The sequence below is a fragment of the Camelus dromedarius genome, chromosome 2 (genome assembly GCF_036321535.1).
Source record: "Camelus dromedarius isolate mCamDro1 chromosome 2, mCamDro1.pat, whole genome shotgun sequence".
Taxonomy (NCBI): domain Eukaryota; kingdom Metazoa; phylum Chordata; class Mammalia; order Artiodactyla; family Camelidae; genus Camelus; species Camelus dromedarius.
Window position 1 is genome coordinate 109974277 of NC_087437.1, and position 26664 is coordinate 110000940.

Sequence of the window (26664 nt, forward strand, 5' to 3'; positions counted from 1 at the left end):
CCGTCTTGTAACCAACCCATCTATGTTTCTGGTTTCTACTGATCAACTTGTTGAGTTCTAGTACTTTTTAAGTAATGTCATCAAAATGCCTACTCAAAGTTCTGTCATGCTCACTATTTCCATTGGCAAATCACATCTTATTATACAGTGCTTCCTACCTCCAATAGAGGGATGAAAAATAACACATAATGAGCAATGAGTAGAAACAGAAAGGAACAGGCTAAGAGACGGACTCCTGAATCCGATGAATTTAGTGATTTAATCCAAAAGAATGAGTGTAATATCAGCATTACTGAAAGAATTTACATTTATTTCCTGCCCAAAATGGATAAAAAGTTAAGGGATTATAAACCAATAAACTAATCCAATCTGACATTGAAATATCTTTACATTATGGCTTATACATTATTGACCAGACTTTGTACTGAGTTAGATTTGGCAGGAAGAATGAAAACTCAATGTGTACATTTTGGAAGTTTAAAAAGTTATAGATTTGATCTAATTTCTCTGGACGATGGACATTTTTCTCATTCAAACCATAGTCACTGGACATCCATGTTTTGAAGTTCTAGAGTTTTACAAATAGAAGTCTCAGGATCAGGATAAACTTTGATTTTCTCAAAGAACATCGGTCTTATCTGTGTGGACTTAGGGAACTGTAACTGTGAGGTTGACAGATTTGTAGGGAATTTCTTGAACAAGAGTAACATTTAGAGTCACATGATTAGGATAATAAATGGAAGAAAAACTAAATGAAAGACTAATTTAAAAATACACATGAACCCTAAATAAATTCGAATGAGTTTATCCAATATGTATTGTTAAAAACAACCAGATCCATGCTTCTAATGGTGAGTTTCTAATGTAATTCATTTTTCTGTATGTATGAGAAGATACAGACAGTGATTTTTTAGTGGGAAGGGTAAAGCTTCAGAATATCAGTGATTCCACTTTAACGCTTCCCTAAAGCCAAACTAAATATAGATGAAAACAATCCCTTTATATCAATTAACCTGACTATTTCATTTGGATCTCAGCATAAAGTTGGAGACACTATATGTTTAGTTTTTTTGGTAACAATCTCAGCTTTCACAAGCCACATATTTAACAAAAAACCATATGAGATTAAGAGAAATTGGTACTGAGAAATAAAAGTGAATTACAAAATTACATTATCCCTGAATAGTACTAATAACAAGGTTTAAAGAACATCCTATTAATTATTTCTTTAGGTCCTCAAATAGATTTGTGACAAAGATATATATTTAAAATTCAAGTTATTCTAAGTAGGAGGAAATTGATATTTAAAGCAAATCAGAGAATTTCCCAGTTATGACAACCAAAACTGTCTCTCTAGATATTGCCAAATACTTCCTAGAGGACAAAAGGCAAACTCCCCCCTGGTTGAGAACCATTTATCTAAATTAATTCATGGGAAAAAAGGAGATGAAAAATAGAGAACAGCATTTAAGAGAATCTGGATCTCAGTGAAAAGATCGAGCATACTTGTGCTTTTGAAACTCTGAAAACAGAAAAGAGAGAGAATGGAGGAGAATATATATTTGGGGAGAAAATGTTAAGAATGTTCTAAAACGAAGTCCAAAAGTGCTGCAAACTGAAAGTTGGGTAATACAGAAACTCTGACCTCTGACACCCACCCACACCTAACTCTCATGAACATCTGCTGAATCTAAGTTCCCTGAGGAAGAAAGCAGACTACCTGTTAAAAAAAAATAGCGCTGAAATACGAATTATCTACAAAGATAATTGAACAAAATAGTCAAAATTCTGAAAGAACACAGATTTCATACTGGAGTACTATGTTCAGAAAATGCATGCTTCAAAACTGAAGCAAATAAATCAAGAGAATGTCTCATCAGCAGACTGACAGTAAATATATGCTGAAAGTTGTCTGTTACTGAGAAGGAAAATATATTTACCAAACAACAGGAAAATGTCTCACGTTAGGCTACGAGCTGCACTTTTCTCCCATTCTTAAGAATGTTACTCTCTTAGTCATGAAACCTCACCACTGGATATATTTACCACTTTCTGGGATGCAAATGACTCCTAGTCTACACTGGGTAAATATAATAGAAATATTTTCTAGATAACAAATAGACAAGACACCATCTGCTGGCATCAATCTTCATATCCCAAGTCATAACTTTTGATGCCTGCCTTCTCATTAAGATGATTAATCAAAGTTGACTCCTCCGGATGGTTAGTAAGTTAAAAAGCAACTCCCATAAAATAATTAGGTGGGTGGAAAAAGTAGGATCTAAAAATACATCATGGTTCCACAAACCACAGACCTGAAAAAAATAAGATAGAAAATGGAAATGAGGATCTGCAAACATGTTTGGAAGCCATTAGTTCCACAGCTCAGAGTCAACATTTTAATTTAAAATCCCCCAATATTTTAAAATGTGGATAAATAATTCTCTTTTTGGAAAACATAATCTATGGAAGTATACATTGCACCAATATAATACATGGGTTGCATTTTGCAATGGTCTGAGAAGAAGGAGTTCCTGAGGAAAACGCACTGATTTCAGTGTTTTGCTAGAGAATGACCTTTCTCTACACTCATCAATTCTTATTTTGTTCCATCAAGGCTACTTTGAAAAAGGGTTTGGCGAAGAAAGAAAATGGGGGACATACATACAGGATATCATATTGAGTAGAATATTTTCCCTACTTGGTTGGCAAGAAGGAATAAGATTCAGATTCTAACTTGGGACATTAGTAAATAAATGATTTGCAAATGTGTTTTGGAAAAGTCATTTCCTTACTTTGCTTTCTCGAGGAGCCCTGTGCTATGTTGCTTTTCCAATTTGAATGTTACTGTCATTACCATTTTTGAAGAACCAACTTTGGGCCGTGTTATACTCTATACAAGTAGTTTTTTACTCTTATATTGATTTCTACCTTAAACTTGTTTCTTCTTTCTGTTTTCTTTTGTCTTAACTTGTTATCTCTTATTCTAACTTCTTGATCTTCAGCCTTTCTTCTCATCAAATATATGCACTTAATGCACAAAATTCTCTCAAAGCACTGAATTGGTTGAAATCTTTAAGTTTTGGTTTTTTATCTTCAATATCATTTAGATCAAGGAGTTTTTTACTGTCCATGTTATCTAAGTGAGATAGGCTGGAACCTGGGACCTGGGACCCTTTGCTGCATACTTACACCTGGGCAGATGTCTCCCGACCAACAGAATACAAAGACATTATAAGGGACTAAAAATAGCCACACACATGTGCAGTTGCTGCAAAGTTGAACAAGATAAAAACAAACAAAAAGAAACAAAAAACCCAACTGCCACTTCCGAGGTGTCAGGACCAAAAGCAGGGCACTGCACAAGATCCCTGCCCACAGCATCACCACGGGGGTGGGCAGACCAACTAAGCACCCCTCCCCCCCTACCCAGGGGTTTGCTTTTATCCTCACCCATTTAAGGCTTGGCTCACCTCCCCTCAGGGAGCGAACAAGGGAGCCTGTCACTTGTTTTCACTCCCTCGTGCTGCAGCAAGAATCCCAGTAAAGCCTTGCCAGAATTTCTCATCAATTTCTATTGATTAAAGAGTCCAAGAACCCGAGTTGGTAACATAAGGAAGAGGGAGAATGTTTGACAATAAAGGAGAAAAATGTAGGAGAGAATGTGATGGGGCTGCAGTGCCTAACTGGGGCTTCCAAAGGAGCAAGATGTCTGGATAAATTGTAAATATGTTTAGCAAAAAGGCAAAAATCTATTTTAAAATTCATAAATTTCATCCATTTGGAACCACTTTGATTTGAATAATATTTAAATTCAACAAATTACAGATTTAAAATAAGGTAGAGGGAAAATTGATGCATCATTCTGTCCTCTGTTGTTTACTTCTTTTACTCATCTTAGTAGACTCTGCTCTGATTTCCCTCTGATGGGCTCAAATTGGTCTCCATTTGTAACTTTGTTCCAATTTACTGTTCTTGTATCTCACTTCCAAATACTCATCCAGGGTTCACTCTGTTCTTAGCCTTCCTCCACTCGATTTGTAATATTTTGGGCTTTCTCCATTGGATATGAGGTCTCTGCATTAATATTTAATACTTGGAGATTAATTCTGGAGAACAAAAATGAAGGGTCACAAGAAGGCTCAATCTTTAGAAGACTTTTAGAGCCATGCCTCTAACTAAAAAAAAAAAAAAAAAAGATGATACCATTGTTAGACCAGGCAGATAGCTAGATACCAGCAGAGAAAGGGGGACACAGGACAAATGGCAGGAATTGGGCAGAAAGGAGGGACACAGGCCAAATGCGGGAAACCATGCATCACATAAGAACCAGGGGTGCCTGAGCAGAGAAAGAAAAGCAGGAACCTCTGGGCTGACAAGTGGTCACAACATTTGGAGTGACAAATGTCCTGGAGACCAACAAAGAAACGTGGGAAAAGGGAGGAATCTCCAGTGTCTGAATGTAACTTTTTGATCATTATACTCTCTTTTCAATAAAATTAGCCTTGCAGATGAGAAGTACCCATCATGCACCAACACCATGACACTTCCAATCCAGACAAAACAAGGACAAAATTCCCTCCTCCCTTTGGGAAGGTGGAGCTGGCATGAAAATCAGGGAATATGACCCCAAACCCTTCCTACCCCAATGAATATTCCACCCATTCATTTTTATATCCAATGTAACCAACTTGCCAAAGAAACTCAGGGCAGCTACTCAGCTGAGCCTGCCTGCTCTCCCCTTGAGAGTGCACTATCCATCCCTTAATAAATCCTCACTTTACTTTCTCAGCCTCTGGGTCTTGTCTCTGAATTCTTTCTGGGATGGGACAAGAACCTGGACACTGGTTACATCTACCAGCAACACCGTTTCAATCTCCACCCTTAGAAGGAATGCATACCCAAGCAAAGCCAGAATCAGATTCACACACAGCGTATACCAGGAAGAAAAGGAGGGACATTCCTGGTTGTGATGGGATGGTCATTAATGCAAAATTGTCATAGCACTAGTGACATAAGAGTAGTTTACTGGCTTTGTGTTATAACAGAAATTATTATAGCGCCTATAAATGTAATACGCGTGAAACCATGCAGCCGCAATTACAGAAATGATGATTGAGGTAATACTACGCAAATGAGGGAGTAGAAATGTAGGAATGATGGCCTTGTAGCTGTTAACACCTATTGCTGAGAGTATATAAATGCCACAGTCTAGGAGGTAGAAACAAACTTAAGACATTCTTAGTGTAATTCAGCTGAACTCACATCTCCTATCAAGATGTCCTACAGCTGCTGCTCTGGAAACTTCTCCTCCCACTCCCTTGGAGGCCAATTGCCCTACCCAGGCTCCTCCTATGGCTCCTCCTACCCCAGCAACCTGGTCTACACCACTGACCTCTGCTCTCCCAGCACCTGCCAGTGGAACTACTCTGTCTACAGTGGCTGTCAGGAGACCCGCTGTGAGCCCACTAGGTGCCAGACATCCCGTGTAGTGTCCAGCCCCTGCCAGACATCCTGCTACTGCCCCAGGACTTCCACGTTCTGCAGTCCCTGGGTCTGCTGGGTCTCTGGGCTCTGGGTCAAGAGTAGGCTGCTCCCTGGGCTATGGGTCCAGAAGCTGCCATCCAAGCTATTTTGAGTTTTGGCCAATCTGTGGATTTGGGTTCTAGACATTAACTTATTGATTGTCCAGATCTTTTTGCAGAAGGTCAACTGTTTTATTATCATGAGAAAAAACTCTCTTCATGGTCTCCAAAGACTAGTTCCTCACCCACTCTGTGGCTACCCAGCCTAGCTTACAGATTGATCCTTGCAGAATGTTTCTTGCAGAATTTAAGAAACCTAAATTTAAATTATACAGCTGCATTGGAGATAGAAATCATCCAAATATTATATAGCCCTCAAAAATTAACACTATCTAAATATCATTAATAAATACATTTATTCCAGCATCCATATATGTTGTCATTATTATAATTATTAGTTATTGCCCAGGGGTTTCTTCTGCTGTTTATTGGGTTTATATATGTAAAATATGAGTTTGCTTTACAAAGCAAGCTTTCCAATCCTAGAAATTGAGGGATTTGAAATAAAATTGTTTGTCTTTAGGTGGTGGTGTTTTTTTTTTGGCCATTTTATATAAACAGTATAAATAAACATCTCAAGAGCTATAAAAGCCTCATTCTTTCAATCATGTGAGTCCTTATAGATCTCTTCACAGGAGAAGTAAATCATTGGTGGATAAATATACAGAGAGAAAGCACAAAATGCAAAGAGACTTCAGAGAGAAAAATAAGATTTAGATATACTGCTAGGTTTGTACATAAAACAAAAATCAAATATAAATCTAACTTGCAGCTATATATTTTTACAAAATACCAAATATAAAACTTGAGTAAATCCATTAAGTTCACCTAAAGTTGATTGGTAAAAGTGACCAAATTCATCAATCCTATTGAGTACTTTTCCATGAAATTCATTTATTTACAGTACATAAGGAGGAAGCCAATTATTCTTAGTGTGAAGAATTTTGGCTCAGGATGTGTGGGTTTTTATCTCTGTGCTCTCCAATGGCTCAAACTATATATGGCTGAGAACCACAGCCTTCATATCAGCAAAAAATGGGTGTCCTTTATTTTTATTTTTTATAGTCATGTGCTAAACTTTTATAGGACGCAGATTCCAGAAAATGATACATTGCTGTCAGACAGCTTGAGGAGACAAATCTAATGATAAGAGTGCATTATCTTTATGTTGAGCTAGATAAATGTTCTAAGAGATTTTCGAGTCATTATTTCTTTAGAATTTTAATCAGCACTCAGAGGAAGATCAAGTTTATGTGCTACGTTTCTTTTAAACATGAGGCAATGGGAGCTCAGAGGGAGTCAAGGTCTGGCCAAAGTTCCCAGTCTTATAGAGAAATTGATGTTCACATCTTCCTGAAAGATGGAGACTGCTATAAAAAGCAAAAAAAAAAAAAAAAAAGTAGTATAGGATAGAAGACAGAAAGTTTGGGAAATAAAATGGAATGGACAAAGCCAAGAGATATAAAGTCACTTGGTATGTTCAGGGAACATTTGGGCAATTATTTAACAATGAATGGAGGGTTTATTTGGGAAATAATGCTAGATAGTATTTCTAATGGTTGCACACACCCCCCCCCCATAATTGTGAAATTTGAGTTTTGAAAGAAATTAATCCTGCATTTCCTATCCACCTATTAAATGTACTGGAACAGATGTCTACTAATAATACTCCAGATTTCTTGTCCATTCTAAATAATTTTGGATATACTGTAAAGTAAATATTTTTACCAACCATCTTTATATATAGAAGTGTAACATGGTATTATTTACCAAATATAACTTTTGTCAGCAACAAACTGGGTGGTTCAAATCACTACTAGAACTCTAGTAAAACTGGATAAAGTAATCTGTGCACAAGCATTGGAGTACAACCAGATTAAGAACTGCTAGGTAAAAATTAGGAGAGTTTTAAGTCAACAGAAATGTTGGCATTTGCGCTGCTTTCTTCCTAGAGTTGCCCACTAATTCCAAAAATGTTAGTGGGCTCATAGTGTGAATAAATGCAATTAGAACCCCTGCATATTATAACGAGCTGGGAATATAGGTACACATTCCAGGGTTTTGAAACATTCTAGGATTGTAAAGACTCTACTAGAATTTTTAGGTTAAGCAAACAGAATATATTTTAAAGGAACCGAAGTCAATCTTCGAATTTCATCCTTCATGATTATATGACAATGTTAGTAATCTTACCCTAGCTTGGTACACTCAGAGTAAATTCTTCTGCAAATAGACTCATTCAGAGCCTCGTATTACCTAGAGTCATTGATTAAAAATTATCAATGCTACAAAAAAGGCAACACAAGACCAAACCAACAGATAACATGGAGTACAAACGAATCTATGGGAGATTCAGATAATGGACATATTAGAAATGCATGGAAAAATAATTGTGGTTATTATCCTTAAGAAATTAAAGACAAGGTTAAGAATTTTAACAGCGTGCTAGAATATATAAAAATGAAAACAAAAAATGCAAAAACTGTAAAATACAGTAACTAGAACAAACAAAGCTCAAGTGAATTCAAAGACAAACTAAAATAGTCTGAAACTGTTAGAGCAGGCAGATAGGTAGATATGAGTAGAGAAAGGGGGACACTGGCCAAATGGCTGAAATTGGGCAGAAAAGAGGGGCACAGGTCAAATGCAGGAAACCATACATCATGTGAGCACCAGGGGTCCCTGGACAGATAAAGAAAAGCAGGAACTTCTGGGTTGACAAGTGGTCACAGCTTTTGCAGTGACAAGCGGCCTGGAGGCCAACAAAGAAAGGTGGGAAAAGGGAGGAATCTTCAGTGTCCAAATATAACTTTTTGCTTATTATGCCCATCTCAATAAAATTAGCCTCGCAGATTCGAAGTACCCATCATGCACTGACACCATGACACTTCCAACCCAGACTAAACAAGGACAAAAATCCCTCCCTTCTGAAAGGTGGAGTTGGGATAAAAATCAGGCAATATGACCCCAAACCCTTCCCTCCCCAGTGAATATTCCATGCATTCATTTTTTACATCCTATGTAGCCAACTTGCCAAAGAAACTCAGGGCAGCTGCCCACCTAAGCCTGCCCGCTCTCCCCTTGAGTGTACTATCTCTCCCTTAATAAATCCTCACTTTACATTCCTGACCTCTGCGTCTTGTCTCTGAATGCTTTCTGGGGTGGGGCAAGAAACAGGACACCGGCTACATCTGCCAGCAACAAGACTATAGGCAAACATCCCTTCCAGCTGAAATAGAATCTAATAATGAGCTCAGATCAGGGAGTGGCAGCATGGTCAAGTACAGGCACACCAGCAGTTCAACCAAGCTGATTAAAATCGGAGACAGTGCCTACCTAACTCAGTTATTTGAGGAATCTTACTTACAAGCCTTTTACCTTTCTAATATGTAGAAAAAAGATTTACAGTCTCTGGGAAACAGTGAATCAAAATATTTCATATATATATTTGTGTATGTGTATCAATAATATAATCATAAATTGTATGTGCATATAAAGCAATCTTACTGAGACAGGATGGAAGGGGGCAGGGCGTAGCCATTCAAGGAATGCTACAGCAATGAACATCGAAGTGGCAAAAACCCCAATAGGCCTTGAGGCTCAAGATGATGAGAGATTTAACTTCTAGCAGATCTTGAGCTTCATTATACGCTCATTGTAATATATTGACATGGTGAGTAACACACCCACAGGCACCATGGCAGTCCCAAGGCTCGCCACAAAAGGTCAAAGAGTGGGAAATGGGCAACTTCCTGGGAATCCCAGCCCCTTCCCCAGGCTACTTAGACTGGTCCTTCCACTTACTAGCATATGAAGCCACCAAGCCCATAAAAACTAGCAACATGGCTCTCTCTCCCTCTTCGGAGATGGCCCACATTCTGTCTATGGAATGTGTACCTACTTTTAATCTGAGCACCCAACCCCTACACCTCATGGCCTTTCTCTTGCCTTTCAATGTATCTCTCTGAATAAATCTACCTTTACTCAACCGTGGCTCGCTCTTGAATTCTTTCCTGCACAAAGCCTGCACACTTGGTGGGGCATGTCCCAGGGGCTCAGCCAAAGCCTGGGACACAGCCCTTGTCATGCCTCACACCTGTTTTTCTGCATCAATATGGGTATATAAATATAAATATTTATACTACAAAATGTGCTTTTACATATACAATGTCTATAATGCAATAAAACATTACAAAAAATGGCAAAGAGCATGTAAATATTACCCCTATCAAAAGAATAGCAATTAATAGGAGCAAATTCACATTTCATACAAATATTAGACTTAGTTGACATAGAGTCTAAAATGACTATGATGGATATTGAAAAATTTAAGAAAAAGATGGACATAATTTATAAATTTATGGGGAATTTTAAGATACAAACATTAAAAAAAAATACCTAATGGTTATTCTTAAATGGAAAGTTAAAAATTTAAGTTTTAAAATAATCAACTTAGAATCAGGTCAAAATATCCTTCAAAAATGAAGAAAAATGAAAACTTTTTCAGAAAAATTCTCTCCTCATAAGTTATCTATAAAATAATTAATTTAATTCTGACTTATTTAATTAGCAATTTCTAGAAGTTGGTGCAGTTAAAAAAATACTATAATCTATTGTTAACACTCCTCATATCAGAAAGAATTGGATCTATATCTCAGGAATGTAGACTTACAAACAAACAAAAAATAATTGCAAGTCAGTAATTTCACAGTAAAGAGCACACATATTGAAATTGCCCAGTTGTATAATGTTGACAAATAATTCAGTGTTATTTCTTAAAAAGACAAACAAACAAACAAACAAAAAAACCATCCTGGGGGCCAACACTATACAGAAATAATCGATACAAGATTGGAGCTGGATTGACCAGGATCTGAGTGCATGGAAAGTCTTCTCAACTGATAACCCTCGTCATTCACTGTAACACAAATGTAGACTTGGAGATGAAAATAAACTGGAAGAGAATGAGGCTTCAAGCTCCTTTGATTGATGCAGAGGATATGAACTGAGATTCTGTACCCTTTGAAAACAAATTTATTGACTTTCCACTTTGCCTAAGAGTGGTTCTGCTTGCTACTCATTATGTGATTACTCTTAAGTTTGCCAAGAGGACTATTTTGAAGAAGTGTTTGGAATACAAGAAGAATGGGGAATATTTTCCAAATAATTATGTAAATTGTGTAAAGTTATCAGTCACTTCTTTTCTTATATGCTGTTTCTTTTAAAAATTGAAATGATTGATTTTATTGATTTTCTCAAAATCCAAATTTTGACCATGTTGTTTATCTCTGTTTTATATTTGACTTCTATCTCATTGATTTCTACTCTTACCTTTATAATTTTCTATCATAAATTTATTTTTGGTTTAAATCACTATTCTTTTTTCTGGCTTCCTCACATAAAGCACTAAAAAATTTCAAGCTTTCTTGAATGGTCATATATACTTTAAAATCTAAGAATTTCCTTCTAAACCACTGTATCTCTCAAATTTTACTGGGTTGTATCATCATCATCATGCTTTTAAAAACATTTCTTATTTCCATTTTTTCTTTGATGTTTGAATTTTATGAGTGGTCCTAATTAATTCACAGTCATGAGGTTCTCTTCATTTAAAAGTTTGTAGTTCATTTTTATCTTATATCTACTGATTTTTCACATTTTAAATGTATTATCGGCAGTAAACTTAACAATAACCCAAATTTAAAGTCTAATGCCAGCATTTTTGATAGAATTTATTTGAATAGATTCTCTCCTCAAAGTGAAATTCACATGAATAAAATGTACTAAACCCCTTAATCCAAAAATAATGTGATGGTTTGTTATCTGTTTATTTTCTAATCATGTTTCCTTGTGTACTTGCAGGATTAAATGTGAACGGGTTTTGAAATCCTACGTGTGTGCAAGGTCTTAACTAATATCTTCAGAACTTTAAGTGTCTTATTGTAATAATTTCCTGGAAATTCATAGTTTGAAGGCACAACTTTCTCTGACTATAAATCTTAGAAGCAGAGGAGAGGTGAATTCCCTCAACGAACAACTGACTATGTGTCTGTACTCGCAGGAGGGAATTTGGAAGTTGGTATATACACTAGTTATGTAGAAAACAAGGAGAGAATTTAGTTTATATGATTTGGTTCATAATAAAAAAAAGTAAATAAAGGACTAGTATATATTCGTAAGACTGAGGAAAAAAATGTCTATGAGCTTTTAGTAACTAAAATTGAATTTGCCCCATTTTGGTTGGCAAAGTATCTGAACTTTGCATTCCAACAGCCAATTTCTAGTCTGATTCATTTCTCTAAGGGCGATAAGGAGGTTATCACTGAACCTAGGTGGGACACAACCAAAACAGACATACAAGCTGCTCTAGAAGGCCTAGAAGGGTCTAGGTTTGGGCGGCATGGATTCCATCTTGGTACCTTCCCAAGTCTCAAACTCACAGTAGCTGAAAATGAGCTTCTGGAGCAACCCATATGTCTGTTTTGGTTGTATCTCACCATGAAATTTGATACTATTTGATTTTTTTAATGGTTACTTTCTAAGCTTTTATAAATATACATAACTTTAGGAAACAATGTCTCCAAATAAACAGCTTGTAAATGAGCCAAATATAAAAATAAAATGCTATCTTTGTGTAGAGCCTAGGGATCTTTAAAGAAATTTCCTATGCATTATTTCATCATATGCTGTCAAGCAGAACTGTGAGGAATTTACTCATTGTAACCGGAAGTCCTTTTTTGCCCTACAAGAAAAGAGAGGCTCTAAAAGAATCATAGACTTGCTAAAGGTATCATTTCCTTAAGGAAATGAACATACCTTATTCTCTTCTTATGTATTAAATATGAGAGACCTAAGTGATGGCATAGATCCCCAAGTTGAACCCACTTATTGTATAAACGTAGAACTTGAGATCTAGAAGAGTTAGTTTCTAGGTGTCATAGAAATTACCGATAAAACTCTTAATTCCTAGGTTTCATTTAATACAATTTCAATTGTTCAAGGAGGATCTTATCTTGCCTTCTCAGTCTGTCTCTCTTCCTCTCCTATCAGTTATCACCACCACCATCATCATTGTCACTAGATTGCTTGGGAAATATTCATGGTTTGGGGACTGTTCCTGGGAAATCTGAAGGGATTGAAATAATGAGAGAAAAATATACAATATTTTATGTGGCATTCCCAACAGAAATTGAAATAATAATGTCAGGTGCTCTCCTGTGAACTCAATCTGATTTTGTTTATAACTTCCATAATTTTTGAAAAGGTAATATTCTAAGTTATCCCCATATGAAAATTTCCACTTTTGCCAAATTGGGGCAATCTCTGATGATTAAAAATTATCTGCATATTTCAGATGTGAAAATGGTTCTCTGGCCTCTGGAAATACTCTATTTAAAAAGCAAGCTTCCTTTTAAAGACAAACCAGGGATTGATTCAATAATAATTATACAGCAATAAAGTGAAGCACTCACACACAACTGGTAATTACAATGTTGGAAACAGTAAACTTGTAATATCACAAATGGTACTGAAGTTAAATATAATTATGTTTCATTTAAGGATGTAAGTCTCAAAGTATAAAAACTTGTATTATTATTTCTCAAGAAACTATCCCAATTCCACGTAAAACTGCTCTGGAGACAGCCGAACACCAAGGCTTGGGCAACATTCTGGCTTTAAAAGGATTAAGACAGATCCTGCCTAGATTCCAGCAACAGTGAGTCTGAGGCTTCAGTTCCCTGCAAAGGCAGCCCTGCTCTCCTTCACACTGCCATTAGAGCTCTCAAAATTCCTGTCCCGACCAGAGTTCTGGTTTCCTCTTGCTTCATTCCTTGCCCATCTGTTACAGTCACTGGCTCTGTGAGACCTGAATTCAGGGGTTCAGTTTCCAAGCTCCTGCTGCCTAAGTGACTTTATTTCCAGGAATTGCCAGTCATCATTTTTACCAGCCGGCATGTGGTACTTACTTCTAGGAATTAATGTATTCCGTTTCCCAGGAAACTCATCATGAATCATTCCCGTGCCATTGATTTCACCAATTTCTATTTATTTATTCTTGTCACATTAGTGATTGTAGATAACAGCTTTGTTTTCTCCCAAACTTAACTCCCATATTTTTTTTTATTAGTAATGCCTCAGCAGTACCTTGCCAAACATCTTGTCGATACCAATTGATCCTCAAAATAATATGCATTCCATTTTGTTCTTAGGGAATGCATGGTAAACAAATGTTCTATTACATTATTTTTCAGGGAGAATGCTTTCATTTCTATACTTCTCTATGTTACGAAAATTTTAAAACAATTTTTAGAAATTTGGCTTCCATTTCTCTGAACTTACCATCTAGCAAGTTTAACTAAATAATGATTTAATTACAGCAGTAATTAAAGCTGTAAATGAGCAGTTCTTCAACATATAAGTATATTTAACAGCGAGACTTTAATAACAATCTTATATGTCAATAAACTTCCCAGAGAAAGTATTTTATAAGCGGAATGAGTACATCTGGAGAATGAATACATGAGTGTTTATAAATAGCTTGACCTGGGAAGAAACTGGAGCAAAGATGCTTAATTAGATGATTGCACCAATTTGAATAGAAAAAAAGAAAACCTATGATTAATGAAGTCCAATAGGCAGAATGTCCACATGGACCCATCCTATAATGCTAAACCCATCTCTCATTTCTACACAAATTCCTCCTTTTACTATAAACCAACTGATCTTCAATTCTTCCCTGAACACAAGTGTATATTTTTCCTCTCTGCTTTGGTCATTTTACTTCATCTTTTTTTTTTTTTTTACTTCCCCTCGTTGCCGCAAAACTGGCCTCTGTACCCCCAAAATGGATTGAGACTCAGAGGCAGAAAAGAACAGCTTTATTGCTTTGCCAGCAGGCGAATGCCTTAGAGAATGTGAATCCATCTTGGAGTTGGGGTCTTGAATTTTTAGAGAAAAAAAAAAAACTGGATGGAACAGGAAAGGTGATAATAGTCAGGGTGCTTTGCAGGGTGCTGCTGTATCCCCCTTAACCTCACTGAATCTTTCTGGAGTCATGGGGGAACTGCAGAGGGTCTGTCCATTCCTCTGAGATTATCTGCCCATTACCTTCTTCCTGGAGCAGAGCCTCTGGGTTAAAACTATTGTAAAGAATGTAAGGGAGAAGTTTGGAGGTTACTTAGCAGAAAAGCAGCAAGGGTCAGGAAGCAGACTGCAGGACTTCTTAGGAAGAATCAGCAGACAGTTTTAGCATCAGGGAAGTTCGCTCCTTTCCTCCTCCTTCACCCTTATCTATTCTCAGAACACTTGTGTTTCTGATATTTAAGAAAGTCCCAGCTTTTAGAGTTATTTTTAAATGCCATTTCCTTTATCATCCTTCTATCACCAAATAAAAGTTTTCTTTTAGTCTTGTGAAGTTGGAGCTAAACTGAATTACAGTGAAATTTAAAGGCTGAGGTGATAGGAATAGTATGATATGGTGAATACGGCAATCTTGAATTAGAAGACATTTAATTAGTCAATTACTATATGTAAAGTTTCCATTTCCTGATCAGAAGAGACTTTGAAAATGGAAATCCCAGGCTCACTGAGGATAAGAGCAGAAATTTTGTTGCAAATGCCTTCTAAATGAACTAGATTAATAATATCAGTCAACTTTAACTCATTCCCTTGGTCAGATATAATTTGATACTGTGAAGAAAAGGTTCATAATACTTCATGTATGACTGAAGAATTGTGCTGACACCAGATATTGACACAACATTGTAAACTGACTATACCTTAAAAATAAAAATAAAATTTTAAAAAAGGTTCATAATGCTAAAAAGATACATGTCTGTTAATTAATACATGTTATTGTTGTGGACTGAGAATGTAGCACATTCCTACTCATATATATACACACAAATCAGCAACATTAATGTATTCCCACACATTTCTAGTCTTCATTGGACTATAGGTCTTATCTAGAGCAATAAGGCAAGAAAAACATATAAATGGCATAACTATCAGTAAGGGAGTAAGAAAGCTTTCTTTTTTCACAAGTAGAATGATTGTATACATAAAAAAAGCCTAAGGAACATACAAAATTACCACAGGAATATCTGTTTTATTTCTACTTACAAACCAAAAATCTATGAAAAACTCAGTCTAAAATATGTTGTAGTAACAGCAAAATATATACTCTAAAATTACATTTCAAGATTCAAGATTTCCATATTTAATATTTATAAAATACTGCAGAAAGAAATTAACTAAGACTGAAATAAATAGAGAGATATATCATGGACTGAAAGCTTTTTATTATCCCTGATTTGTAGATTAAACGCATTCTGAACAAACATGCCACCCAGCATTTTTATAAAAATTGAAAAACTGATTTCAAAATTTATATAAGAAAGCAAGAATAGGCAAAGTAATCTTTAAAAAGGAGAATTAAATTTGGAAGACTTTCACTATTTCATTTCAGAATTTAATATAAAAGTATATTAAGATATTATGGTACCAAAAAAAGTATAGGTAATTATTCAGTGGAACAGAATAGAGTTCTGAGATGGACTTACACATATACTGTTGACTTCTTTTCACAAAGATGTGAAATCAATTCAAATGTGAAAAACTGTATTTTCAACAAATAGCATTAAAATCACTGGATACATTTAAAGAACTAAAAAACAAAAAGAAAAAATGTGTTGCTGTGCAACAATCTTATATCTATGCTTAAAATCATTCAATGGCTTTTGTTGCTTTTTAAAGAAAGTGTAATCCTGAATTAGACCTCTAAAGTCCTATAGAGAATAGCCCCCAGATCTTTCTGGCTTAATTTCAAGTCATTCTTTCCTTTCTCCTCAATAACCAGACAAAATGGTTTTCAGTTTTATAATGCACATCTCAAAACTTTGGACCTAAAAACACTTTCTCTCAAAGCCCCACCTCTAAATCCCCTACTTTTCCTTTAGGCCTGTTTCAAATGCTATTCCTCTGGGAATATTTTCTTGCCCTTTCTGACCAGGTGAGATTTCTTTGATGTATGTTAATGTAGCATCAAGAACCAATTTATAGCTCATTATTTAGGATCTGCTTTCTCTGTTAGACTTTCAGTCCAGTTAGAACAAACAGCACACATTTTCTTAATCTATTTTTTCATTGTGGAGTAACACACAAAACAATTTTATGTTTAAAATACATATTCAACAATATATTTCCATAACAAAGATTCGGGTTCATGGTAAAGGTTTAATGAAAATATTGTAAAAATAAGAGTACCGGCAAAATGTTTGACAGTGTATTCTGAGGTGTGATTAATTAAAAGAAAAAATGTGGGGTCAGGGAGCTGGGGAGGATAAGACTGCTCTCTATAATCACTACTGAGACAACTATTAATAAATAGAAATTGGTGAAATCAAGTGCCTAGAAATGATCCATGAGAGTGCATTTATTCTTGGCAATCAGAACTGGAAACCGGTTGGTCGACAGATAATCAGCAGCTTCTGGAACTTTAGTTGTGTGGGCAGCAGGTTGAGACCCAAACCCCTGGGTTCACAGTCCATCTCTCAGAGGTACAGCAGGAGGAATCTGGAAGCTAGTGAGACAGGAGTTAAGGGGGCAAGGGCACAGCCATCCAAGGAATCTCACAGCAATTAACACCAAAATGGTGGAAGATGCAACTCCCAGGTCTTGAGGATCAAGATGGTGGGATATTTGACTTTTAGTAGACCTCAGATTTTATTATACACTCATTGTAATATGTTAGCATGGTAAATAACGTACCCACAGACGCCATGACAGTTCCAAGGCTGACCACAAAAGGTCAAAGTGTGAGTAGTGGCCCAATTCCTAGGAATCCTAGCCCCTTCCCCAGGGTAGTTGGAATGACCCTCCCACTTGTTAGCATATGAAGCTACCAAGTCCATAAAAACTGGCAACTCCACACCTCATGACCACCTCTTTCTCTCTTGTCTTTGGAAATGGCCGGCACTCCGTCTGTGGAGTGTGTACCTACTTTTACTTTAACCCAGGCACCCAACCCCCACACCTCGTGGCCTTTCTCACCCCTTTTAAAACAGCCTACACTCTATGCAATACGTATCTGTCTAAATAAATCTATCTTTACTCAACTGTGGCTCACTCTTGAATTCCTTCCTGTGTGAAGCGAAGGACCCACACTTGGCGAGGCATGTCCCAGGGGCTCAGCGGAGACATGGGACATGGCCCTCCTCACGCCCCACATCCATTTTTTCCCTATGTCACTAGAGGCAACTAGATAAATGTCAGGTGGTCTCCTGCTAGTTGTGTAGAATACGATTAGGTTGGTGAAATCTGGATGACCCCTGGACTACTCACTATACTATAACTAATTGTTGAAATATAGGAAGAATAAAATCTGTACTCTGGGAAATTTATAATGTGTCAGAGCCTTGGAATGAAGGAAGAAGATGCAGTTTCCTGAGTAGTAATGACAAGACATCAGCTCAGGAGTTATGAATTTCTTATTATAAAATAATATAGTTTTCTTATTTTGACTATCAACCTGAAATAAGGTATTATATTTACCTTCAGACATACTTGCAGTATTACAAATTCATTGTCCCCACCACTGAAGTCTCCTCTTTGTGAGCATGTCATCATAGTGCTATTTTTATTCAATCAATCTTTGAGTTGTTTCTATAAACCTGCTTGTTTACTAGTTTTGATAGGCAGACTAATGGCCCCTCAAAGGTATTCATAAACTTTGTGAATATTTTACTTTATGTGGCAAGGGTAATGAAGGTAGTAGTTGGAATTACAGTTGCTAATCACTTGATAAAATAGAGAGATTGCCACGTGGGCCCAATATAATTAAAAAGCATCCTTCAAAATGGAAGAGACAGGTGGAAGAGAAGGTCACAGTGATACATTATAAGAAGGATTTGACTCACCATTGCTGGCTTTGAAGATGGTGGAAGAGGGGCGTGGGCGAAGGAATTCACGTAGCCACTACAAAACAAAAAAAGGCAAATAAATAGATTTTCTCCCATATCCTCTGTAACGACATGCAGCCCTGCCAGCACCATAATTTTAGCCCAATGAGACTGTCTGACTTTCGTCCTACAGAATGATAGCACATTTTTATTGTTTAAGCCATATGTATGTATATGTGTATGGCTCATTTGATATCATTTGTTGTAGCAATAATAAAAAACCTAAGACATTAGTACATTCCTATGGTCAGAAAACTTTTCCACTCCTGCATCTCAGATTAAGAAGACATTAACAAAGGAGGCATCAGCTTGGCCAAAAAGCTACAGCCACTCCCCGTGAGTGCTCTGCTAGTGCTTATGTTTCATAGTATGAAACTTAGTTGTTTCTTTTGGTTGGAGATTATGAGCATGAGACCAACTTGGATCATTAAAATTCATGAACAGGACTGTTTATAGAGGAGTTTACTATTTACCATTTGGGTTTTTATATTGCAATGGCTGATGAATCTTCTTCCCAGTTTTTTTCATTGTTCCTTCATTTTTGCCTCTAACTATGTAAGCACCATAGCTATTTCCTAAACATGGAGCAGGAGGACCAGGAGGAAGAGAAGGAGCACATGAGGGAAAAGAAGAGGGAAGGGAGAAAGGTGCAGTTGGATGGAATAAAGTCCTTCTACTCTAAGTGTACGATAACTTGTTGTGAGTCTTGTAAAATTCTATTTAACTCTTCTATGTTTCAGTTTCCACCTCTGTAGTATAATTAGGTTGGATGTGATGAACTGCACAGCTTCTTTTACATGCTACATTTCATTACACTGGTAGTAAATGAGGAAATAAAGAGAACATGATGAGAAGACTGAGATACAATTGTTAAGAACAGATTTTTTGCCAAGACTCTCCTACTCTGCATCCCATTTCCTAATTTCAGGAATGTTTGAGGATCTTATAAAATAAAGAACAGGAAAAAATATTTAAACATTACTTGTTCCATATAAAGATTAAGTTTCCAGTTATTATTATACCATCTGTGTTAGTATCTTACATTCTATAACACTCGGTTATAAGATAGAAGAATGGTATAAATAAAGTATTTCCAATTTTGTTTCCATATAAATTGAAACTGTTGTTTTCAACTGTATTAAAAGTTTCTTTTCTGCAGTTAGATTCAGTTTATATGTTGGCTAAGAACCCAGGTGCAACTTCACCCTGCTGAGCCTAGTTCCTGCCCATCTAAGTGTGTTGCCTGCTTTTTTATACAAATGGTGATAATTTGAGCAGATTGAAAATAGTAATTGGGGTACAGGGATTTAGTCAATTAAAAAAATGAGAAAATTTCCTGTGTTGTGATTATTTAAAGCTCATAGGTGCTCTTTTTCTAAAAATGTACACCCACACACCAGCCTTCCATCTTAATAGCCTTCATGCACAAGCCTCATCATGTAAGTCTAAATTTTATTCCTACATTCTTCAAACCACTCTTATACATAATGTCTTCAGAGATGCATGGTCTGTATTTATTATATAAAGGTATTCAAATCTCTTGAGATTTCCATTTAGAGAAAGGCTGTGTCTAGAAACTACAGGCATCCAAGGAAAACTACTGCTTAGGGAAAGAAAAATAGCTAAGCCCAACCAAAATTAGTGCCTAGCCCCCAAAATCTGAGCTTCCAAAGCCCATTAACAGCAGCAATGATAACGCAAATCTTAGCTGACACATCACTAATAAATAACAACATTAACAGCATATTGGGATAGCAGAATAAAGAATTTATTAAAATAAAATTATTTGGTTTTCCATCTATCTTTGGGAGAAGTGCAAAACAATAAATTCTGTCTGCAATTCAATTTTAATTTCTCATTAATTTTGTAGGTTGATGGAGTTCATCTATCAACTAGTGTTTGAGGGCTGGAGAGGTAAAGAGTTGTTCGTGATCAAGGAATTTTAGAATACTTTTCAACAGAGGAAATTGAGATAATAGATAATAGCACAGAATCTGAATTTCTCAAATGGATTTGGCTCTTCTATCAATTCATCAGTAGAAGCCAGATCTACAAATTGGCCAGTAACAAGATGAACAGAAACTTCTGGAAGGAAAGTTGATTGGGTACCAGAAATTGGACCCATAGCTCAGTGAAGGGGAGCCACAGACTCCATAGCCCAGAGGTCTGAAGCCACTGGATCCACAACGCACTGAGTAGCAGCTTCCGGATCCAGAGCTCAGGGAGCTGCAGCTGCTGGACCTAAAGCCCAGAGACCCAGGGTAAGTTGTCCAGCAGGGACTGCAGAGCTTGGAGGTCCTCTGGGGGCAGCAGGATGGCTGGCAGGGGCTGGACTCCACACAGGATGCCTGGCATCTGATAGGCTCACAGCTGGTCTCCTGACAGCCACTGTAGAAAGAGGAATCCCGCTGGCAGGTGCTGGGAGAGCACAGGTCCCTGGTATAGACCAGGTTGCTGGGGTAGGAAGAGCCACAGGAGGAGCCTGGGCAGCGCAGGTGGCCCCCAAGGGAGCGGGAGGAGAAGGTTCCAGAGCAGCAGTCGTAGGACATGGTGACAGGAGGTGTGAGTTCGGCTGAGTTACAGTGAGAAGATTCTGAGTTTGAATGTCACCTCTGGACTGTGCCATTTATATACTCTCAGCAGTAGGTGTGGTAACTTACGGGCTCATTTTTTGCATATTTGCACTCCCTCATTTACATGTGTGTAACTCAGCAATCTTCTCTGTAATTGCAATTGAATTGTTTTCCCGTATTGTTTTTATGGGAGCTGTAATTTTGGTGTTACAGCCACTGCCAACGAACCCACCTATGTCAGAAATGCTATGACTATTTCACATTAATGCTTATCCCATCCTAGTCAGGAAAACCCCTCCTTTTCCTTTTGTCATAATCTTCAGGTGTCTTGTTTCTGAAAATGATGGGCAGATGCCTTCCTCAAATAGTGGTAAATAAGATAAAATTGTTTTTCTTCTTTGTCAGTGGATAAAAGGCACAGCTTTGGCTTGAATGAGGAACCTACTTAATACAGATCTTACTTGCCACCATGTTTTCTCATTCAAAATTATTGTCCGTCTAGTACATTCTATCACACATGTGTCTCAGACACAATGGAAAGGAAAAATGACCAGTTAGGACAAACTGAATATCAGTGATGGCTAGAACCAGAGAGAAAACTAGGCATTTATTTGAAGATGTGGTGACAGTGGGAAACAGAGCCAAGACAGAGCTGTAAGTGCAGGCCAGTTTGGGTCCCTTATGAAGAGACTCAAAGAGCTATGTAATATTGAGATGAGGGAAGGAAACAACAGATTTATAGATTCATTGTATATGTACGAGGTCTTGGACCTAACAGACTCTTATCTGTATGTGTAGCAGCCCTGAGAACTTAATTCTCAGATCTTCATTACAGGAGACTTGATTGACCAAAGGCCCCATAGGCTATGGTTCAAATCTAACACTGCACTGACATGGAAGCTCCCTTTTCCATGGGGCTGCTCCCAGGCAATGAATGAACACAGTAAAGGCACGTTCCTGGGACACAAGGCTCCTCCGATGGCCAACAACTGAGGATTCTCCAGTGGCTTTGAGGAACCATCCTTAATCCGTGTAGCTACATAGCACACTTCCTTCCTCTCTCCTTCACCCTGGTCAGACTTGCCTGGAAGTCAGCCAATACTCCTAGTCTTCCCCACCTCCTCCCCCAACTCCTTTCTCTTACAGATGTTTCCCAATGAAATCCTTGTACTGTTAATTCCATCTTGGTGTCTGCTCCTTGAATGACCTGTCCTAACACAGTAAGTTACAGAGTGACTCTTGCCATCCTGCCTCTGTCTCTTCTAGGCCTTGCTGATTTGTTACTAAAAAATATCTATCTGGCTTTACTAATTTTCATTTGCTTTTTTTAAAATTTTTAGTGGTAAATGTTGCTCTTCTATTAATTTACTCTTTTGCTTAATTTTTGAGTTGAATGTACTTTCCTATTTTCCCTCCTTAATATGGATGTGAATTCAGTGATTTTCAGCCACTCTTCGGAAATGTATGCATTTAAGGCTAGATAACTTCCCCGGTCAGCACAGTTTAATTTTGGTACTTGGCATTTTATTGTGCTTTCTTCTCTGAGGATGGATTGTTTAGAAGCGCAGTGCTTCCTCTCCGAATCTAGGGGGATTTACTGGTTAATTCTGTTGGTCCTGTTGCTATTGCTTCTTAGCTTAAACCACCATGGTCCGCATATGATCTATTTTGCTAAATGTTCTGTGGGCACTTGAATCAATATTCTGAAATTTTGGCCACCATGATTTATGCAGGTTAATTAGGTCATACCTGCTAATGGTGTTAGTATTTTCTACGGCCTTACTGATTGTCTGTCATCTGTTTGGATCAGAAGTGAAAGAAGAGTGTTAAAATCTCTAGTTTTGTGATTGTGGATTTGTATATGTCTCTTTGTAGGTTGTCATTGTTTGTGTGTGATGTCCTGAGACATTATCTCTTTGTATTAATTGTGTTTGGAATTTGCGATGATTCCTTAATCTGTGTGTCAAAGAATATCCAGATACGCTTTGTTTTGCATGTTAACCATTCTAAATGCTTACTTGAACATAAAGGAGATAGGCATTAAGCTTTGTTTTTAGGAAACAAAGGCGAGATAAGCTTTATAATACAAAGAGAAGTTTCTGTTACAGTAGTTTAAATGGTGATAATGACACAAAGAGTCAAGAAGTTGAGGGAATCAGCATTTCTTTCTGACCCTGTCTCCCATTTCCATACCACATCCACGTGCCTCGCACTTTGGTACATTATGGCCTAAACTCTCCACGTGCCTTCATACCTTCCTGCTTGTCTCATCCCATTTTATCCTCCCAGAACTTAATCCTTTCTATATTTATTGTATCTTTGCTTCTCTAAGTGACACCTCATCCCCAACAGAAGCTGTCAACACCCTGCCTACTCCTCCTGGGTAGTCATCTGTACACTCCGAAAACTGATTACTGGGGGCAGCCGTAAAACTCTGCCTGAAGCCTTTTTCTCTTCACAAGGGCACGCTGAGCCCCTGCTCAGGGAATTCTGTACTAGAACTGACTCCGGTTTTCTACGGTGGAGCCTGGCTGAGTCCTGCCTTCCTTTCACTCCCCATCACATCTTTCCACTCCCCTACAGGACTGTACTGGGATCACCTTCCAAATAAACAACTTGCATTTGAATCCATGTTCTCAACCTTCGTTTCTAGATAATTTACAGAAAAAAAACATACTTGGATGCCTCATTGACATGCTCATTGAGAAACTTTCAATGTTTCTCTAACTTATAAAGTTTTAATTTAAAAATTCCTAGGGGAAAAGACCAAGAAAGAGAAAAGTGTGTTTTAGTATTGCATATGGCACATTTAAGAAAAGAAGCCATGATATCTTTGTCCAATGAATATATTTTAAGAATACAGGATTCAAAAGTCATCTAGTCTATGTTGGGTAATAACAAAGTACATATTTTGTGGCTAATAGATAATGATACATAGTGATTAAAGAGAATTTTAGTATAAGAAGTATTGGCTGTTGTTTACTGAGCTTCAAACCTAGATGATTAATAAAAGATCGCCAGCATGTTAGTGCCAAATTTCCTGGTAATTTGAAGAAGAGCAGTAGGCAGGCACCAAATGTTGTAACTTTCAACTGTGGATGAGATTCTGTTGCAAACACACCTCATATCAAAACCATTTTGTTCATAACATAGTGATGAGACCCTGCAATTACAAGAACAGAAGCTCAGGATGTACAGCCCAGGGTGATAAATTTTACATGAAATATCTCACTCTTTAATTGTCAATAAATAGTTAAGAAAAAGAAAAGCAACAATAATGGAGAAGATCTATGTTATATAGAACGAACAATATAATCTCTGGGCTAATCTAGTCCAAGGTTGGGCAGTCTACAAATTCTTCTTAAATTTATATTAATTTGTGGTAGATGAAAGTTTAGAGACTAGAGAAAGAGAAGAGAGGAGTATCTCTTGACAGAGAAGGATCCTTGAACAAGGACACTGGAGTGACTGAAAACAAATTCACTGGGTTTCCTGGTTTTAACTGATAAATGTATGCTCCCCTCTTACCTCAAAAGTTTTATCTTCAAGATAATTTTTTTCCTATTGAAGTGTAATGACAATGAAAGTTGTGTGTGTGCATGTATATATATATGTATACATATACTATACATACATATAGTACAATGTGATATTTTGCTATAGGTTTATATTGTGAAATGATACCCCAAATCAAATTAATTTGCATATCCATCACTTCACATGTTTACAATTCATATGTCTGTGGTGAGAACACAAGACCATTTTGGCAAATATCAAGTACACAAAATAGTATTAATAGAATTACTGACTCTGGTTACTATGCCATACATTAAATTTACAAAATTTATTCATCCTCCATCATGTACCCTTTGACCAATATCAAGGTAGTTTTAAAGAGTTGTGTTTGAAACCAGAAAAAAAAAATGGGGAAGGAATAGTGTCCACAGTATTGTATCAAAACAACATTTTACATTCTTGCTGAGGGACAAAGCAAAGAGAAATAAATTCTAGTCTTGAAAAACAGAAAAGAAAGGACTCACGAAGTAGCTATTTGAATTGGGTGCATTTACTTCTTTCCTCAGTTGTCTTCCTTTTGGAAGGTTTACATTATGTTACTTTTCAAATTACTAGAGATTTTATTGAGAAAATCCAATATTTTAAACACTATATTGCAAGTTTATTACAGTTTTATTTGAGCCTATAGGAAGAAATTATTGCCATCAACACAACACTACATTTCCTCGACTCTGGAATATAATGTAACTGGTTGTATTTTCACATTGAATACTTTGTGAATAAACTTAGAAAGCGACTGTTTATACTCTAAGAATATGAGAAATCTAGCAACCTTTTTTTAAAACTTTCAGTTTATGTTTAAGCAGAGGAAAAAATATGTTTACCAAAGCAAAAAAAAGAAAAACAGAAGAGAAAACCAAAGTTAAACACAGAAAAAGCAAGAAAGAAAAATGATGGGGTTGGGGCAGAAGGAGAAGGAAAAGAGAAAGAGAGAAAGAAACATTCCTATACCCTGCAGACGAAAAGAGAACTGGAAAATAAAGCCTCTCATTTAAGCAGGAAAGTGCAGGTGCTCTGAAAGTGCTGGAAAGTCTTTTCAAAGCCTGTGCAGTGAAAAACTAGAGACATTCTAAGACAGTAGAAACCCTGGATATTTATACATGCAGAAGATAGAAAGGATAGCATATCAAAATTCATAAAATATATTGATTTTGAAAATTTTAATTATATAAAGTCAGTATGAAAGAGACCATAATTTGAGTGCCCTAGGGGGAAAAAAAGACAATTTCCTGAGACTTCTCTGTGTTGCGCTTTTGATTCCTCCCCTCATTAGACTAGGGTTTCCCTCCTGCCTGAATGGAGGTGGGTCCAGACTGATCTTCCCTGGCACTATTTCAGTTGAACCTTTTTATTTTGGTCACCTTATCTTTACATACATGGCAAGATGTCTTTCAGTTTCTAGCCATCTCTCTCAGTCTCTATGTCTTACCTATTTTTGGTCTCTCCTCATTGGATCAGAGACACCCTGAGTAACTGTGACACTTGGTGTATTAGTTTTCTGTTACTGGAGAACGGGAATGAATGTTGACACAGTGGATCAATCCAGGAAGGCTTCCTTCCAGGTAGAAACCGTGCCTCTGATCCATTGTACAGAAGAAAACTGATGTTATCTCATTCCCCACTCTTGGGAGGAAAGCATCCAACTGCAAAACCAGATGTGGATACATAGGAAGCAGATTAGCATAAATCAGAGGAAAAGCTTTCCTGGTCATGATGCTTTCCAGACCATGCTGGGATATGCATTAACGTATAATAGTCGTAGAATTTCTGACATCGCAGCAGTGCACTGGCTTTGTCTGTAACAACACAATTATAGCACCCATAAATACAATGTGCGGAAAACTATTCAAATGCAATTGCAATTACAGAGAAGATTACTAAGTTACAAAAATGCAAAAGAGGAAATCTAATGCAGGAACTATGACTCCATAGGGTGCCGCACCCATAGCTGAAAGTATATAAATGCCCCCG

At 37.0% G+C, this 26664-nt stretch overlaps 1 protein-coding gene across 1 annotated transcript; it reads right to left on the reverse strand.

The window, feature by feature from the left end:
• Positions 1-20577: 20577 nt before the first annotated feature.
• On the reverse strand, positions 20578-21144 carry LOC105086785 (keratin-associated protein 13-1-like). The gene has a single exon (XM_010977364.3). The coding sequence runs from the start codon at positions 21091-21093 to the stop codon at positions 20578-20580; it is 516 nt and encodes a 171-aa protein (XP_010975666.2). The 5' UTR covers positions 21094-21144.
• Positions 21145-26664: the final 5520 nt, after the last annotated feature.